The 18,657-nt window shown below is 51.0% G+C and overlaps 6 protein-coding genes across 6 annotated transcripts; 4 read left to right on the forward strand and 2 right to left on the reverse strand.

The window, feature by feature from the left end:
- Positions 1-183: 183 nt before the first annotated feature.
- On the forward strand, positions 184-474 carry N7473_009587 (uncharacterized protein; the record flags this gene model as incomplete). The annotated part of the gene is made up of 1 exon (XM_057155526.1): positions 184-474. One exon carries the CDS (start codon positions 184-186, stop codon positions 472-474), a length of 291 nt encoding a protein of 96 aa, XP_057006656.1.
- A 3,083-nt stretch (positions 475-3,557) lies between these two features.
- pex6 (AAA family ATPase peroxin 6) lies at positions 3,558-8,156 on the forward strand (the record flags this gene model as incomplete). Its single annotated transcript, XM_057155527.1, has 3 exons — positions 3,558-3,747; positions 3,840-7,584; positions 7,655-8,156. The coding sequence occupies 3 exons, from the start codon at positions 3,558-3,560 to the stop codon at positions 8,154-8,156; spliced, it is 4,437 nt and encodes a 1,478-aa protein (XP_057006657.1).
- Positions 8,157-8,604: 448 nt separating this feature from the next.
- N7473_009589 (uncharacterized protein) lies at positions 8,605-9,888 on the forward strand (the record flags this gene model as incomplete). The annotated part of the gene is made up of 1 exon (XM_057155528.1): positions 8,605-9,888. One exon carries the CDS (start codon positions 8,605-8,607, stop codon positions 9,886-9,888), a length of 1,284 nt encoding a protein of 427 aa, XP_057006658.1.
- A 1,934-nt stretch (positions 9,889-11,822) lies between these two features.
- N7473_009590 (sugar porter family MFS transporter) lies at positions 11,823-13,483 on the reverse strand (the record flags this gene model as incomplete). Its single annotated transcript, XM_057155529.1, has 2 exons — positions 11,823-13,174; positions 13,273-13,483. The coding sequence occupies 2 exons, from the start codon at positions 13,481-13,483 to the stop codon at positions 11,823-11,825; spliced, it is 1,563 nt and encodes a 520-aa protein (XP_057006659.1).
- Positions 13,484-15,010: 1,527 nt separating this feature from the next.
- N7473_009591 (uncharacterized protein) lies at positions 15,011-15,996 on the reverse strand (the record flags this gene model as incomplete). The annotated part of the gene is made up of 2 exons (XM_057155530.1): positions 15,011-15,718; positions 15,775-15,996. 2 exons carry the CDS (start codon positions 15,994-15,996, stop codon positions 15,011-15,013), a joined length of 930 nt encoding a protein of 309 aa, XP_057006660.1.
- A 1,467-nt stretch (positions 15,997-17,463) lies between these two features.
- N7473_009592 (alpha/beta fold hydrolase) lies at positions 17,464-18,414 on the forward strand (the record flags this gene model as incomplete). The annotated part of the gene is made up of 1 exon (XM_057155531.1): positions 17,464-18,414. The coding sequence occupies one exon, from the start codon at positions 17,464-17,466 to the stop codon at positions 18,412-18,414; it is 951 nt and encodes a 316-aa protein (XP_057006661.1).
- Between the last annotated feature and the right edge of the window lie 243 nt (positions 18,415-18,657).

Raw genomic sequence — 18,657 nt, forward strand, 5'->3', positions numbered from 1 at the left:
GGCTAATTCCTTGTGACTCACCAGATGAATGGTTCGGCTGATTCGTGATGTGACGTACGGTCGAGTCAGAGACTAAGCCCGGGCTTCAGATTGGTCCGGCTGGCGATTTCGCAGCGGAACGTTATAGAGGGCACCGGTGCCCTTCTGTGTCGACAATATACTGAGCGTGAAAGAATCGTGATGATGGAATCAAGCCCCGGATTACAGGTCCAGGAACAAGAGACCACGGAAGGCGACACGTTCGAGCGGGGTTTAGCTATCGTCGCTAGGCAGGATGGCAGGATAACGGATCAACCGATCGAGCACACTCCCAAGGCCTTTGAGAAGCCTACACGAATCGAGGACAAAACTATGAGAGCGATCGATGCCGAACGGATTCGATCGACGTTCGCAACGGTCGGTGATGGAGAAACGGGGCACACCCTTATCAATCGGAGCGTTTCAAGGCGGAAGATGGGCAGTTCGGCCACCTGAATCGACAGATACTGGCGACAACGAAGTTCTACACAAAGCAGACGATGGCAGAAGAGGTGCTGAATGCGAGAAGCAAATACGACGAGAGAAAAGGAATCGTGGAGAGGGAGGGAAGATGACGGAGCAGACGGAGCAGAGGGACTTGCGCGTTAGATGTCTGCCTGATGGTGAAAAGACGCTAGCCCCGAAGGAGTATCGTGTGCGATGGCTGAGCAGATTGCAATTGCCGTTGATTGGCTTTTGCCAAGTGTTATGGTATTGTCACCGTCAGCGGTTCGGGCGGACACAAGGGCCAAAGAGCGTGGCCACAGTATGGTCAAAGGATGACCGAGTCCCTGCAAAACTCTACGGAACCCCAACCCTGTCAAACACATGGCCCCATCCCGTTACGAACGGTAAAAATACCAGACTCCACCACGGACTCCTAAATTGGAACACGACGGGATCCGCGGAGCCAGAATTGCTCCGATCCTTTTGGTTCTTGTGCATTTGGTCCTTAGGGTGGTGTCCTCCAATGCCAGAGCCTCAAGGCCCCTTCTAACAAGGTTTCCCTGCGGCTAGGGGTGCGCATTTCGTCTTCCACTGAAAACGAGTGAAAAAAATCACTGCCTGCGTCGTCAGCGTCTCGCCAGATAATCTTTTCTGCAGGGCGACGTCAGATATTCGGCCGCCTAAAGAAGGCGGAAATATTCTCCCACTCGAGTCCGTTCATCAAGACGGCACACTTGCGACAATAGAAAGCGTGGTCCAAACCCTGCATTGTTGGTCTTTAGCTTATGGGCTCCAACTTCCAAGCCTCCTTCCCATCCGAGCATGCATGCTTAACAAGTTAGCCCTGCCAGGCCAGTTGTCCGGGGCAAAAACACATCCGATCCGCTGATCTCCACCACCCACATTCCACACGGACGAATGATGGGCCGGAAAACATGCCATTGTTCAATCAAAAAAGACCCTAACGACCCTGAGCATCATAACCAAACGGATATCGCCGTCCGATGAGTCTGGATTTCCTGGGTGGACCCGCCACACGTGAATTTGAGCCTCGCGGATGGCTCGCCCGTTTGGCTGGTCCTCGTATACGGTATCCTCGTATCGACCGGCAGTTTTTTTTTTGGTGTTTCATTTTTCTTGTCTGCCTGATTTTGAAGCTAACCTGGCCATCCCTCCAGATCGTTGGGGCTGGGCATCCTGCCCTGCATGCCAAATGGTCACTCCGCCACAGCAGACCCAATCCGGCCCGCTGATAGGCTCGTGGTGGCTTTCAGATGGAAATGTGGCGGTAAGGACTCACCCCAACTGTGGTGTGTCAGCTGTCGTGGGTGATAGGACAAGTTGAGTGAAGTGGAAGATACAAATGAAGAATGTGGTCTCTACTTACTATTAAATATCCTCAAGAGGCTGTGACTAACCTCACGGGCGCCTACTAGGTAGAAGTTAGCCTTGAAGCTGTAGTGGGTATTTACTAGGCTCCCTCAAGGCGACCGTAGGCGCCAGCGTCTATTGTAGAATCTATACTCCACATGGAGGAGTCATAAGCAGATCGAGTGACATTTAGAAGAGATGCTTCGAGTCCGACGCCATTAAATGAAGCTCTTTTCGCCTATTCTCAAGCCTTTGCAAGTTATCGGTATACCCAACTCCAGTGGCTGCCTTCTACCTGGCTCGATCGGACGAATCTGTTGAGCAAAGACAGAGCGCAACTAGTTTCTCGTGATATCTCCTGGTTTATCAGGCCATTTTCCTGTTCAAATGATATCTGTGTGGACCTGAATGCAAATGATGCCTAGCACCGAGATCCAAGGTCACATGACCCGGGCACGTCTTAGGCGTGGCGCCCAGGCATCCTACAGGGTAAGATAAGAGTCTCTTAAGTCTATGGGTGTCCTTGCATCCATCCAATCTACCAGGGTTCAATATTCCTTCGTAGCAGAAGGTCTACAACGAGTAGAAGAGTCGCATCAGGCAAATCCAACCTGCACTAAGATTCCCTCCGTGGAGGCATTCTTCTCTTGGAAATCTGTCCGATGGTGGCACCGGACTGGTGTCAAAAGATCTTGATCTGTTCCAACTCACCGAGCATAGCTGTAGTCTCTCTCGCATTGTCTGGAAGTCGTAGTTTGTCTTGCCAAGATGCATATCCCAGATCCAATGTTCCGAAACCAGGGCTATCCACTTCGACCGTTGGCGTTGTGGAGAAGCCTCGGCGAAGATGTGCTCGACCACGCTTGAACTTGGTAATGCAAACCACACGTTGGCAACATCAGCACAGCGTGATTTGGATTTTTGTTAATTCTTTGACAGCTGGTATTTAGCTTGAATTTTCTTTCCCTCTTGGTTGTGCCAGGTTATTGCCTGTTGGCATCGGTCAAGTCGGGTGATGGTACTTACAAAAGCTGCCACTGCGAGATATATATTTCGATTCATCTCATCAGGACCTGTATGCCTGCTTGCCGAGTTCTGCCTGCTCGATGAATTCGGTATCTCTAATCGTCCGAATCCAGGATAAAATAAGGTTATCTTGAAGTATGTATATGTAACATTAAGGCACAAACTATATAGAATGGAAGGAAGGTACTCCGACAGAGCGCTGTTACATGTTCAGATCACAGGCCGAGAGCCGCCAACAGCGTCACTGACAGGCGACGAGTAGAATATGCCTGCACATAATAGCAACATAGCTCTCTATTATTGCCTTTCAAAAAAGAGAGCCAAATGGCATGATAATCGAGTTTTTAGGCCGATCACATAGAATGCGACCGACCCCGACAGAAAGCCGAGCACCGAACCCCCCTTAGGCGTTAGCCCACAGCGCATCATGAACCTCGGCTTCGGAACAGTCCAGTGGCAGAATGGCGGGCGGTGCCGAGTTGCCCGCGTGTTGACTTCCCCCGGATTCTCGATCCGGCGCATTTCGTCTTTCTCCCCGCGCTTCGACATTTGCAGTCATACATTCCTGGCCCTGTCGAATGATGAGCCGGTGGCCTATCTAGGCTTGCATACCTTTTCGTCGTCATCTCTTCTCGCCGAACCCCCCTATACCTTCTCCGCGCTCTTTCCCGACGGCAATTGGTGTCACCGCGCCAATGGACTTCGATCATTACGGCCAGAGCCCCCAGCAGCCTCGACAGCGCCGGAAACGTGTCGCTAAGAGGCGCCTTCGTAATAAGCCTCCGGTCGCTGCTCGTCTGGCGCTGGATGCTCAGCTTCGTGGCAATGTCGGCCTCTTATCGGAGGACTTGGCCAAGGACCTCTTTCCGCAGCAGTCGCTTCAGGGTGAGTTGGGAGAAGCATGACTTGGTCGAGCGATTACGATTGAAATTGAGTACTGGACGATGGCTAACCGAAGATATGTTTTATTGGATCAGATGTCGCGACGCATGACGGTGTTCACTATGTAGCCGTTTCCCCGCATTCCCCGACCTTTTCCTCGGTGGAGGACCAGGCATGGACCATTCTGCCTGTGCGAATTCACAGCTCAGAGCGCTCTCAAACACCAATCTCACATTCGACCGTTTTGTTCCCCGATTCCGCCGATACCCTGCAACCATTCCTCCAGGCGCTCGGAAAGCTCGACGCTTCCCGGAATTCACTGCAGACTCACCGGGCGGTGGAGATCCGGCTCCTCGATGTCGCCCCGCTGCATCTGGATACGGTCTTTGTGACCGTTGAGCGCCATCTACTGCGCAACCACGATGACGTGCAGAACAAGTTTGGCGGTGGATTCCCATCAAATGTTCACGGGCCCAATGGAGTGTGGTCAAAGGCTGGCAAGACTGCTGACACGAGAAGGCCTTCGAAAAAGGCAGCGGCAGACGCCGAGCAGCGACTAACTGCAGCCGTGCGTGAGGCCTTGGCCGCACAACGACTCGTCCATGTCGGTGACGTTCTTCCGCTTCCTCTTCCACCACATCCCATTACCTACGCGCCCGCACCACCAGCTCGAATTTCTTTCTGCGAACCAGTTTCACAAGGACTTTTGGGACCGACGACAAAGGTGGTCCTTGTCCAGGCTCGTCCGCAGCAGGGTAACCGGGTACCGCAATCACTCCCACCGCGACCCGTGCTTCTGAAACAAGTGGCTGAAGATGAAGCCGACGATACCTCCAACGAACAGTTCTACTCTGCGGCCGAAGACAAGGCCGGGGAGACTGAAGTTGACGCAACTTCTGCGGCCGAAGAATCCGAGACCGAAGGATCAGTGGGTTCAATGAGCGAGGACTCTGATGATTCCCTGGAAGATATGATTTCTCTTTCCGCGCCGGAGCTTCCTCAGCCTCCTTCCGGCGTTATGTCTTCTATGACTTCCGCCACGCCTCGAGCTGGCGGCCGACGGATGGATGGGATTCATACTCCAGGCTCAGTCGCCTCGAACTTCACATCGGCAACTATGCGACCTGGTCGCGGAGGTGGGAAAGTGTTCAAGGTTGAAGGACTTTTGCAACAAGTCCCCAATGAGGTCCTCCATCCCCGCCCACGCGATGACGAAGATGTGGACTCTTTCATCTTTGTCGACATCAGCACACTTGCCAAGATCGGTTGCTTCTCAGGCGACTGGGTTCGCATCGAAGCTACTGAAGAGCCTCAGCTCGGAATGTTCGCCTCGCTGAAGTTCGGTAGTTTCAATAATGATGCTGCTGAAGAGGCTGGAGATTGGCGGCCTGTCAAGGTCTTTGGCCTGCCCGGGCTTCCATCCGCCAAGCCCCGGTACGCAATCAACCACTCTGGCGCTCGGCGATCAAGCTTCTCCCAGTTGGCCCCGACGCGATTGACCCCTTCCGTTTTCGTGCCTCCATTGCTTCTGAGCAACATCGAGAACCCCAAGTACCTCCGTATATCGCCAATGACTTTTGCAGCCGCCAACGGCGTGTCAAAGCCTGGCCTGTTGCACCACATGAAGAATATCGCCGTGAAGAACCCTCCCCTGGCGAAGGAAGTCACACTGCTCAAGGTCTCCACGCCGCTGTCGATGGACCGAGTCCTCCAGCCAGCTCTCTTTGCCGGGCTCAAGCAGTACTTTGAGTCCCGCCGAAGAATCTTGAAGAGCGGTGATCTTGTCGGTATCAGTGTCGACGAGGGACTGGGCCGAGCGGTCTTCTCTGGTACCGCTGGAGGTGACGGCGCAAACCAAGAGGACGATATCACTTCTCGGTTAGGATTGGGATCCAAGCCGGAGAATTCGGAGGCTCGCAAGGTCGGTGTTGCCTGGTTCCGTGTCGGCAAAGTGGCTCCTACCAGTGTCGAGGAAGTGGAGGAGACAGGCGAGGATCAATGGGGTGGCGTGGCAGTCATCGACCCTAGCAGCACTCGCATGGTTCAGGCCGGTAGTGATGTTAGTCGCGTGCCCGGTATTTTGGGTAACGGCTGGGAATACTGGCTCGGCGTCAAGACAATCCCTAAGGCCGTGGGTGATGCGCCAGCACCCCATGGCATCGTCACAGAACCTCCAAAGTCGTTTACTGTCCCCTTGCAACAGCGTATCCGCGACTTGATGGCCGCAGCCACCAGTCCACGGGCCATCCAGCTGGGTATGAAGCCCGTCGTTATTCTTCTGAAATCACAACAGCGACACATTGGCAAGGCAACTGTCGCGACACGCGCCTGTACAGATATCGGCCTCCACACGTTCCCCATTGATGCCTATGATATCCTCACAGAAGGTGGCGCAAACGGTGGCGACGTCAAAACCGAAGCTTATCTCAAAGCCCGTGCGGAGAGGGCCTTCCACTGCGGTGCGAACTGCACTGCCCTGCTGATCAAGCACATTGAAGTTTTGACGGCAGACCGTATTGTGACTGCCATGAATGATATTCTCGGTGAAGCTCGGGTGGTTATTGCGACGACCACCGATGTTGAACAGATCCCCGAGGGAATTCGCAGCCTTTTCACCCACGAGTTCGAGATGGGAGCCCCCGAGGAGAAGGAGCGTGAGGGTATCCTGCGGAATGTGGTTGCAGAGCGTGGCATCAAGCTGTCGGCCGACGTTGAGCTGGGAACTGTTGCGCTCAAGACCGCTGCTTTGGTTGCGGGAGATCTGGTTGACGTGGTGGAACGCGCTGCGACTGCCAGGACTGCCCGTCTCGAGAAACTCGCAGAGACTGCCAGCAAGCAGCTGTCAGGGTTTGAAGTTTGCGTGAGGGACGTTCTGATTGCCGGCGGAGACGGTGCTCGGGGTGTCACCAAAGCCGACTTTGATTTCGCTGTCGAGGCTGCTCGCAAGAACTTTGCCGACTCGATTGGCGCACCCAAGATTCCCAACGTTGGCTGGGATGATGTTGGTGGATTGACCAACGTCAAGGACGCTCTCATCGAGACTATTCAACTACCCCTTGAACGCCCGGAGCTGTTTGCCAAGGGCATGAAGAAGCGCAGCGGTATTCTGTTCTATGGACCTCCCGGAACTGGCAAGACGCTACTTGCCAAAGCCATTGCCACCGAGTTCTCCCTCAACTTCTTCTCTGTCAAGGGTCCCGAATTGCTCAACATGTATATTGGTGAATCCGAAGCGAACGTGCGCAGAGTCTTCCAGCGTGCTCGCGATGCCCGGCCTTGCGTTGTGTTCTTCGACGAGCTGGATTCCGTGGCGCCCAAGCGTGGTAACCAGGGAGACAGCGGCGGTGTCATGGATCGCATTGTCAGTCAGCTGCTTGCCGAGCTGGATGGTATGAACGGCGGAGAGGAGAACAGCGGAGGCGTCTTTGTGATTGGCGCAACCAATCGTCCGGATCTGCTGGATTCAGCACTACTGCGTCCGGGTCGTTTTGACAAGATGCTCTACTTGGGTGTCTCAGATACGCACAGGAAGCAGGCGACCATTTTGGAGGCGCTTACCCGCAAATTTGCTCTCAACCCTGACGTGTCTCTTGACCGGGTGGCAGAGCAACTTCCTTTGACATATACCGGTGCTGATTTATATGCGCTTTGCTCCGATGCTATGCTGAAGGCTATTACACGGAAATCCACCGCGGTAGATGAGAAGATCAAACAGCTTCCTGGTGGTCCGGTGACCACGGCATACTTCTTTGATCATCTGGCTACGCCAGAGGACGTGTCGGTGACGGTGACGGAGGAAGACTTCCTCTCCGCACAAGGGGAACTCGTCCCTAGTGTTAGGTATGTATTAACAAACAACCCAGCCTGAACAAATAATCTTGGATGATAGAGTGAGACTAACCTCGTGCAGTGCCAAGGAACTGGAGCATTTCGAACGGATCCGCCAAACATTCGAGTCCGTGGACAAGAAGCAGGAGAATGGAAATGCCGGCTCGCAGACAATTGCTGAAGCAATGGAAGCGTTCAACCTGGGTGCCACATCACCATCACCCGTGGGAACACCCACAAGCAATGGAGACGCCTCCTTAGTCGGCAGTCTTCATGGCCGCATCAAGGGCTTGAAGCAGTGGCCTGGCGGTATTGTCCGCAGCGCCAGTGGTCAATCCACGACAAGCAGTAAGGGCAAGGGCAAGGGCGTCGCTGGGAAGAAGGGCAAAGGATCACCTGCTGGTGGTGATTCTGATGCCTCCCTGGAGGGTGATGATGAAGAGATGGTCGATGGTCGAGTGGAGGACGAGGATGAGGAGGACGAGGATGAGGAGGACGAGGATGAGGATGAGGAGGACGAGGATGAGGAGGACTATATCGTTCGCACTGAACACCTTGCTAATCCCATGGAAGAGGTTGAGTAGGGCATACTTTCATGATGCCTCGGTGATGGTCGACGTTCAATATCATAGTGATGCAGTGTTGTACATTAGATAAACTGCAGCTGTTTCAACTTATATCCACCCTAGAAATGATCTGTTTTTCTCTATCATATCCTGTTTAGCCCTTTGCCAATCTTTCTGAGCGTTCCTCTTTGCCTTTTAATCCGCGAGCAGTTGGGATGGTGCGGTTTCTTGTGGAAATTTCCATGATTCTAGGACGTTGTGTTTGTGGTCAACACATCAACACGTCAACAGGACTGTTTGTTGATACAAACATACTGCCTCTGTCCCCCATCCTCTTTTTTTTTCTCTCGTCTTTCCTTCCCAACATCACTACCAACCCCTTTCGCCTCCACGCAAAAGAATCGACCTCGATACTCCCTCTACACTCTGAACACAACCTATGCTGGCCAAGCCCCATTCCTCCAGGATGGCGGACCAGGATGACACTATCGACTATGACGAGGCAATGATCCTCTCCAAGGAGTGGGCCTTTGCCACGAATCCCTCCAACTGGGATGATGAACGGGAACTCCGTCGCACGGTTACCCTGGAGGGCATTGATAACTGGGATGATGAACGGGAACTCCGTCGCACGGTTACCCTGGAGGGCATTGATGACGCCTCGCGCCTGAAGGGTTTCAAAAAACGCGTTTCTATCTCCGTCGCACCTGAGACCATGCTCGCCGGCCCTGGGGCTTTGTCCGCGCTACCCCTCGAGTTACTGTTCCAGGTCATAGGCTACTTGGATGTTGACTCTGCAGAGTCCTTTGGCCAGACTTCCCGCCTCGCCCGCTTACTGCTTGAACAACACCCGTCCTACAAGCCCCTCATGCAGGTCGTGCCACCACTGCGAGCCTTCTATCATGCTCTTGGGATTAATCGCTGGGAGACCCTCGACGCCCTTGCCAAGGAGTTGTATCACCCATACTGCCGAGCCTGTGGTCACCAAGCCACACTACTCTTCCTTCCTCTCGGAGAGCGCGTCTGCTACAACTGTAGCACCCACAGTCCGGCATACTGGTGTATGGCCGTCCCCAATGCCAAGGCCGCCTTTTGCATAAGCGAGAACCAGGTCCGGAAACTGCCCATCCTGAAGATTCGCGAGAAGTACTGGAAACAGGCAGTTTTCCCACAGACTGTTACAGAGGAACGTCAGGATCTGGTCCCTGCTAAATCCGCCTTCCTCGCCGCAATCGAGGTTTGGGGTAACCGTCAGACTATGTGTCGCTACGCCAAATCCAATGACCCAGATCCATATCATGATTCATATCCCGAGGAGATGTGGCTAGGTTCTGCCTATCGATTCCTCCGCAACATGCAAATCAAAACCCCTGATGACCCGACCCAACTCGAAGGCCCCTCCCTCTTCATACGTCCTGAATACAACCGCGTAACCACTGTTCCTTTCCCGTGGGTCCCGAGAGGAAAGACCGAAATTGAACGCCGCTTCATGTGTCGCGGTTGTGATTGGCTTTCCAGGCAATCCGAGGTCTCCCATACTCTGCTCAAATATTCAGGCATCAATCCCAGGTTGCCTAATAAGCGGTTGGTTAAAATCTTGAGTGGCCGTCGTAATATCGCTCATACATGGAAGGAGCTGATGATTCATGTTCGGGGGTGTGCTGGAGCTGGAATTTTGATGTACACTCATATGGTCGAAAAGGAGTTTGAGAATGGACTGGGACATCCGAATTTCTGGGTTTTGCTTTAATGGCACTAGGGAAGGAACACGAGAGGGATCGCCTTTGTCTTTTTGCCTTCGTGCCTGGTCTTGCAGACTTGGGTCTGTGTACAGTTGCATCGGCGGGGTTTCTATCTTTTCAATTTTTGATGGTGATGCATATGGAAGGAGTTTATTGCCGTGAACTCTAGGCATATGAAGTGGACAATGGATTATCTGTGTACCTAGCCTGTTCCACAGGAATCTTCAGTCTAGAACTCTAGCATATCTGATCCAAATCCACAAATTGGACCCTATTCAACACGTTAAGTTCTTGTAGCATAAAACTAGGCCGGAGCCTCTAGAAGGAATATTGGTGATATCATTTCTCAGACTTTATAAAACTAGACCCTACAAGGATATTCCAGGCTTCCAGCCACCAGATAAGTATCGACAGATTCCCTGCTCCTCACATCTTTACAAGTATTTTTCTTGACATTGACCTTCCCAAGTCCCCGACTCTTTGAGAGCGGCTTCCATGTATTGACTACTGTTCCAAAGGCGTCATACACCTACGCACAAAAAGCAGGAAATAAGAAAAATGAGAAAAGAAGCTAGTTTTAATCTATTTATTCTCTCGAGGCAGGTCTATCTAGTCTGCATTGCGCAAGAACGGGAGCTCGCATCGCATCAAGCGGAAAGAACCAGCAAAGGGCCTGCAAGTCAAAAGGACGGAGTAATCCAGGCACATATAGAGACATCTGCTGCATCTCCACCATGTTTTATCATCACTGCCATCGATGCAACTACCAACTATCGCCTTCTCTTATTCATCTATATCACAAGGCAGTTATACCATAAGGCAGCAGTACCAATATTTCCTGTCGTGGCCGGGCAAGATCCATCTTACCCTTTTCAAGGTTGCGAACGTTTAAGAACCGAATCCTGCAATTCCATCTAAGATCAAGATGCGAACCGACTCGCAGAATCTGGGGTTCACCAACAGTAACGAGGGTTTCGGCTACTCAACCTGGGATGACCCGTCTGCCTTGATGATACGGACAAAGATGTACTGATCATACTACTCCCCGAAGGCAAGACTCCCACCGCCAAAAACCAAAACCATTCGATCATTCTCTCATCAGAGAAGGAAAAAGGCATCATCTCATTCCTGATTGCCAAATGCCATCACCAGTATAGCCTGCGCACACGAGGCTATAAGCTGCAATCTAGCGACTGGGCCAATGAAACTACCCTCAAAATTCGAACCTCAGCCCCGAGGGACATGTTCCGAATAACCCGAAGGGCCACCCCTGGCCAGATTCCGAGTTCCAGAATCACCGGCGCACCCCTAATCCGGCCTAGACAGGCAATCGTAATTGATTGCGAGATGGTGGTTTGCGGAAGCCATACGGAAGTCGCGTATCTCTGTGCGGTGGTCCTTTTGACCAACGAGGTCCTAATCGATCACCACATGCAGCCAACTGCCAAAGTGACGAAGTAGAAACACCTTCGTCACTGGAGTGACCATGGCAAGTATGAATACTACTCACCGCACTGGAAAGATCATCCATGGGTGGGAACAGGCTCGACAGCGCCGTTGGCGCTTCATGGGACGGCATTGTGAAGACTGAGTGTTTATACATCGAAATGAATCAAGCTACAGGATTCACCCCGCGAGACGATATAGATGAGCAAAGTCCGATGAGCCACCAAGCCAGGTCTACGCGGATGTGCTTAATGAAGAATCTCAGTAAACTCAGTTGCACCATGAAGTCTTCTAATATTCTTTGATGCAAAAATCGTGATTTCTCATTGCTAGGGTATAGTCTATCTTTATCAACCCTCTCCGAGCGACCTGTGCTCTAGGAGATCCTCTAGCCCAAACGTGAGATCTATACATGATGGGGAATCTGAAACCAGCAGAGTCAAAGTCATATCTGGCTAATATGAGACCAATAAAATCAAAATATCGTAACCCTCGTTCATGCCTTGATATCCTCCTTTAGACCAGCATCACTCGACCCAGTGTTTTCGCCACTCTCAGAGTGAACTTCGCCCACATGCACCTTTTGCATGGCACGGGCGATACGCGGCGGGTCAAAGATACTCTTCGACTGGGCGAAGATCTCATCGATCTCTTCCAATGACCGCCCCTTGGTCTCGGGGAAGAAGAAGTAGACAGATGGGACGATAGCGGCGTTGAGCACGGCGAAAATAATATAATAGCGATTCGAGATCGTGGAGAAACCGACGGGGGTGACCTGGGCGAGCAGGAAGTTAAATGCCCAGACGGTACTGGTAGACACTGCGCTCACAGCGGCTCGGATCTGAAGAGGTGCCATCTCTGCGGCATAGAGGAAGGTCAGGCCGGAGTAACCGACGGTGAAGATGAACTGGAAAGCATAAAGGAAGATCACAGCAACGACAAGGGCGCCGGTGTTACCCTTAGCGGATGTCGTGCCTGCCAGACCAGCCATGCAGATGGACATAGCTCCGGCACTCCACAGCATGAGAGGTCGGCGACCGAGGCGATCGATGGTGAAAAAGGCCAGGAAGCCACCGAAAGGCTGCATAAGGCCCATGGCGGCAGCGAGGACTCGAGCCCGCACGGGGTCCATGCCGAGATATTGTTCGAAGATCGTGGTAGCGTAGTAGGTAATGAGGTTGACACCGCACATTTGCTGGAACATCTGGCCAGTGGCAGCGAGATAGGTACGGTGGAAAAGGCGTTGTTTTCCGTTTGTGAACATATCGGTCCATTTTCCGGAGCCACAGTAGGCGAGAGACGCTTCGATAGCCACCACACTTTCGTTGACGGTGCTAGAATCAGGGTCGGCCTCGAGCAACGCACCCAATACATGACGGGCCTCCTCAATCTGGCCAGTCTTGATCAGCCAGCGAGGTGACTCAGGCATAAAAAAGACGAAAATCATGGCGGTCGCGGAGAGAACCACTTGGAAGGCGAGAGGGAATCGCCATGAGACGGAGCTACCCTGCACAAAGTAGAAACCCAAGTCGATCCATAGCGCAATAGTAACACCCAATCCAACAAAGATACCGTCAGTAATAACATTTGATCCTCGCTTGTGGGCTGGAGAGATTTCTGCCTGCCAAATTGGAACGGTCGCAACATAACCACCAGTTCCTAGACCAAGCACTAGTCGGGCAACGATGAATTGAGCAAATTTGAAGGATGTAGCCATAAGAATAGCACCGATAATTGAAATAAGGTTTGTAAAGAAGATGACCTTGCGTCGGCCAAGGAGATCACCAAGGTAGACGCAGGAAAGGGCGCCGAAAATACCGCCGACCGTATATAGAGCAATCACAGTGCCTGTGATAGCAATGCATAGGTTAGAGAGACGCGTCAATGGGAGTTTTAGGTGGTTGACAATGCATCATGGACGATGTGTATAGCTCGGATTGACTCACCTTGTATTTGTGAATTCTCCTCTTGCTGTGCACCAGTGGTGTTGATAGTGTCCATCCGTGGAAATTGTGTATTGAATGCCGAGAGTGTCAAGAGACCTCCAGCCACACTCATATTGTATCCGTAACAAGTAAATGTCGGACATACTACCAGCATGACAGCTGCCCGCAGCAGTGCATTGCCCTGTAGGCCGAGATATGGTTTCAATCCCATGGTGGCGATAATATTATAGAGTCCCCAGCTTAGAATCCCTGGAAGCCGGGAATTGTTCGGTCGATCTGGGTTTTTTGGGATTCGAAAGTGGAAGGCGAGAAGATAGTTTGATATGATATTGTGTTATTCTTTCATAAAGAAATGGCTGATGACTGTATATTCTAATGGCTCGCCACCGTTGCGTTGAGCCAAGTCTAAGTACGACTCCAGTGCCTTTCGGTGCTCGCCGGTCCCCGTTGATCTTCAGAATTTGGCGAAACTTTTGGCCCTCGGCGGACCAGCCATTTTACCCCACATAACATCGTTGAGTCCTTGACTAGGACGCCATGCGGCTACTTGGGCGACTTGGCGTGCAGGAAACCCGATGTTCGACATGAGATTAACGAATGAGATTCCGGATCTGAAAAGTTCAAACTTTATACCAACAGTAAAAAAATGCTTGACAGTCATCTGGAGGCATAGAATATGCAAGGGAAAAAACCGTCCCAGCCATTTTTCTCGAGCGTTGACCGTGCTTCCCCACAATTATCGCTGTGGGGAGTGGCGGATACCATTTGACCTCGGTAGAGTAAAACGATTGAGTAATAGCATGGAAATCCGGGGATAGAAGGATCTCGGAGTGATTCTTTTATGGATACTACAATATCAACTTGGATCCCTGTCTGTAGACGACGCGCATGTATTGTTTAACAGTTCCAGCTAGGTTCCTGAATAGACTTTTTAACATCGACGCGAAGAACATTGCCGGAAGGTTATTACTTCCACTCGTTCTCGGCACATGCAAATCAGCCGCTTAACCGAATTAGGGTCAGCCACAAGCCGCCGGTCTCGGCGATTGATAGCGAGTTCCGGTTTTCCCTCGTCTAATTTGTGATACGCTTGACTCATGGTGGTGATCGAGGTCTTTGGGGGTAATGTGATGCTACAGTAACCTGATCTTTCTTAACATGTTAGCCTGAAGCAGCACTTGCGCTTTTCTATCCATTGAGTGTTGTTTTTGAATTGTGCGCTGCCCAGCACTCAGACGAAGGGCCGACCGATCGACATGTTCGGCTGAATTTTGGAGATAGTTTGATCTAGTGATTTTTAGTACATACTTGTACTCTCATGGATGCCGCTTCTGCAGGATGTCATTGCTATCGTGCATTATTCCTCCGGTTCATGACCAGATTTCCTATGGAATACATTGTAGTTAGGACTACCTCCGGAAAATGGAACGATTTATTCGGGACAAAAGGGCGAGGCTGCTAAGTGCGAGCAATCGGAGACTTCGGCATGTCCGGCAGCCACCATTAATATTACTATTGAATATTGATCGGGATAGCGACAGCCCGAGGCAATTATAGAGACTAATTGAATATATCACGAGGCTTTAATGCTGTCCACTCTTCCGGGGATTCCGACTTCATTAAAAGCATTTACACAATATCTGCTAGCGTGGACAGACTGGAAATTGAAGACAATGTTGGAGGCATAGCTAGTTGTGACTGAGCTACACGCGATGACAGCGCATGCTGATGATCATCCTTAGCTTTTCAGCCATACATTCTGATCCGATCCATAATCAAATGGAATCCATGAGTCGTCGAAATACTTTTGCAAAACAGTCTGGCCGTAACTCATGTCATCCACGCAGTACCCACCACCAGTTGGTCCGATATGCGGGCAGTGGACGTCCGGGTGGAACTGCACCATATGCTCATGCACCTCGCGACACAGCAACGTATTCCGTCCAAGCTCGTAGCTCTTGCCAAATCGAATGGACTTGGTTAAGTAATCATAGCATGCGTTGCTGTCACTGTATTGTTGGTCCGATCCAGTACAGTACTTGTCATGGGTTGCGCAGATAGTCTTGGCCAGTATGTCTGAGACGTAAGCAACAGCTTGGTCCGGGGAGGTTGAGTTCATCTTTGTCGCAACCCCCTTGATCAGGAAGTCCAGGAGGTACTCGAACCAACGGAAGGTGGCGTCGTATTGAGTGATCTTTCCATCCGTGTTGAATTCGATCCATGTATCAATTGTGACGGGAACGAGGACTCCGAAAGTCGTCGCGTTGAACGTAACTACCGTCGTGGCACTGGCAATGTTGTCGTTCGCGGTGAATTGAGTAATGCTATATGAGATCGGAACGCCAACGAGACTGACATGCGCGGGGTCTGCGAAAAGACCGAAAATGTACTCGCGGTTGAGCTCGTCGCCATCAAAGGTACGAGTTATGTCCACTCGACCTTGCACCTAAACATCATCAACATGTTTTAGTGGCCTGAAAAGAATAAAGTTGGTTTTCTTACATCAGCTGCGAATATGGTTGACTGGTTGCCTTGGGTCTGTCTCGTGTTCGCAGGGTATAGAAAGGCATCCCAGAACCCCCTTTCAAGCTTCCATAGCTGATCGAATGTGTACAATGGTTTTGATGGTCTATTATCGACTGGCTTTTTTGCCGCTGCTGTTGATAATATAGTTGTAAAAGAGATCCCAAGTGCAAGGCACCAGGAAGCCGAGAATAAATGCATATTGACTATACCCCAGCACCGACGAGTACCAATTTGTCAAAGCTATGGAAGAAGAATTTCACCCTGGCCGAGGGAATCTGGCGTGATTATAAACATTCCACTCTTCGATCACTGTGAGCCGCTGTGGTTTACCCTCTTGTTGTAAGGCCTCCAATAAGCTTGGCCCAGTCCGCATTGCAAGGAGGTAGATGATCGCTACGACTGGTCTGTTAAGAGAAAAGTAAAGCCTCGATACGAGAATCTCGGAGTCCGACACATAACTTGGAGGGGGATGCCATATCACTTTATTTGACCGGATTATAGCCTCTGACTTGCAGAGAAAGCTCAGCTTGTATGAAACCGAACCAAATGGGGATATCCTACCCCGGTATTCCAAGTAGCCACCAAGTCGAGAGACCACAAAATATGGGGAGAGGGAATACTGTATGTGGATAATTCAACGCACAAGTCAAAGAATGCAATGCTCCAATCAAATTGGAGATATGTAGAGATCTTCGAGTCCCACATACCTGAGCCGAAAGTCCTCGTCTCCTTGCAGAAATTGTTCTAGTGGAATGTGGAAGGCTCCACGCGAAGACCTAAATATGTACATACATATGGGGTTTGCATATATGTGAGTAACAAAAGATTTAGACGCGTCAAGAAGAATCACACTGTCAGATCCTGTATAATATGTGAAGTAGTTTAAGTGGCCAAATCCGAATCTTATAGTCACATCATCCATCGTCACTGGAAATCCAGGAAATTCCTGCTAATAGAGGACAGGAAACAAGACGAAGTGACTCCGAGGTTCATTCATGAGCTGGGTGTAAATGCGGCATGCTTCCGTTTATTGATGCCTTGAGGCCTTGGGCTCTATCTGGGATCTACTCCTGCCTATCTGGGCATTTCTTCCTCTTTCTCTCCCATATCTCTACTCCATCACTCGTCCGCACACATCATCTATACTCTTCATAATCCCTGCGCGTTTTGTTACCGCTCGTCGCTGCTAGTTTATTCTACTCGCATAGAGAACAACAGAATTAGAATTTCTAGCTCCACCATTTATCTCCAGGACGGGAAAATAGATGACGTCATTGGCAGGGCTGACATGAGTCCAAATGCCAAGTAAACTGAATATGTGCTTTCACCTTTTCTTCCCTGCAGAAATTTCTATCTGGATGGAACGAACTCAAAAATGCGACGGTTTATAATCTGTGACAATGTTCAGGAGAGCGGTCTGGGTCTAGTCCCGCCCGGTCCAGCCGCACCGGATCGTAGCCTTGCGGATGAAGCTGAGAAGTCAGAGAATAAGCACTAGAATCCACAAGCGCTTCAAGTTATCAACGGCCCAATAGATGCTTGGAAATCTTCGGTATCTTCGGAAGAAATTACGTGGCATGGTGAGCGATAAAGGTCGAGGAAATCCCCACAAAATTCAAGTTCTTTGTGAAATCCTCCTCCGCTGACAAAAGACAATCACCCAAAATGGCTGAACTCGAACACATCGCTCTCACGACTAAGCCTAGTGCCAAGATTAGCTACACTTTTCATGGACCTACCGGCACATCAAGTCCGGCACTGATCGTCTTTTTGAACGGTTTGGGACTCCCACAGGCTGCCTGGGGGCCAACGATTGAGTTGCTCCAAGAGAATCATAAGGGAGCGGGACTACCAGCCATCCTCACATATGACCGGTTCGGGCAAGGACAGACCACCGATTCGGATCCTGCCGACGAGGGAGCCGCAGACCCAACACATGGCCACGACTGTCTCGAAGTTGTGAGAGATCTTCGCCAGCTTCTCTCCCAAATCACCAAAGACAAGCTGGAAATTTCCGATCTCGGTAGTCTACCGCTGGTGCTGGTGGCAAACTCAATCGGCGGCGCTCTAGCTCGTCTATACGCGCAAGAGTTCCCTGGTACAGTCGCTGGTCTCTTGCTCCTCGATAGCGTTCTGGCCAATTCCGACTTTGTGTCGATCTTCCCCGACCCAGATGCCGAGGGCTTTGATGCTGGCAATCTCCCCTCTGATATCACGGCTGATGGATTGCGCGCGGCTCGTGAGCGTACTCGAAGGATCTTCCATCCTGATAATGGAAGTCAGGAGGGCTTGAGTCGAAAAAATTTGAGGACTCTTCTCCCAGCAAGTGACGGTCCAGTTCTGCAAGGACCCAATGGTCATCCATTTGTTACCGTGGTCGGTCATGACTTTGAGACTTTCGCAGAAAATTCATCTAGGATGGGTCTTCCGCAGGTGTATTCTTTGAAATATACAAACCCGTACTGGCATAAGTACAATGAGGGTTTGGTCAAGATTACGGTCCCGGAGAGAAGCAAGGGTCCCCTGATTGCGCCTGGAGCAGGACATTTCATTCAACAGGATAACCCCAATTTTGTGGCACAGGAACTCGGTGAGTTGCTCTCAAAGGCCCTGTGAAAGAATTCGGTGGCTTTATGTTCATTGTGACTTTCTGCGTGGCAAACGAGAGTGCGCTGGGTTAGAGGTACATCCTGAGTGGGGTATTGAGGCTCTGGGGTGATGCAAAGCTAAGCATGCAGGTGACACGTTCTTAGGCAACCAACCTGGAACTCCTGTCATTTGCAGGGATAGAATTAGAGAGGAATAGAAATATAAGTGTCAAGCTAGCGTCGACATTTTTGAATTCGATCTTCATCAATA

The sequence above is a fragment of the Penicillium subrubescens genome, assembly GCF_028828155.1.
Source record: "Penicillium subrubescens strain IBT 31985 chromosome Unknown utg000006l_segment0_segment0, whole genome shotgun sequence".
NCBI lineage: Eukaryota > Fungi > Ascomycota > Eurotiomycetes > Eurotiales > Aspergillaceae > Penicillium > Penicillium subrubescens.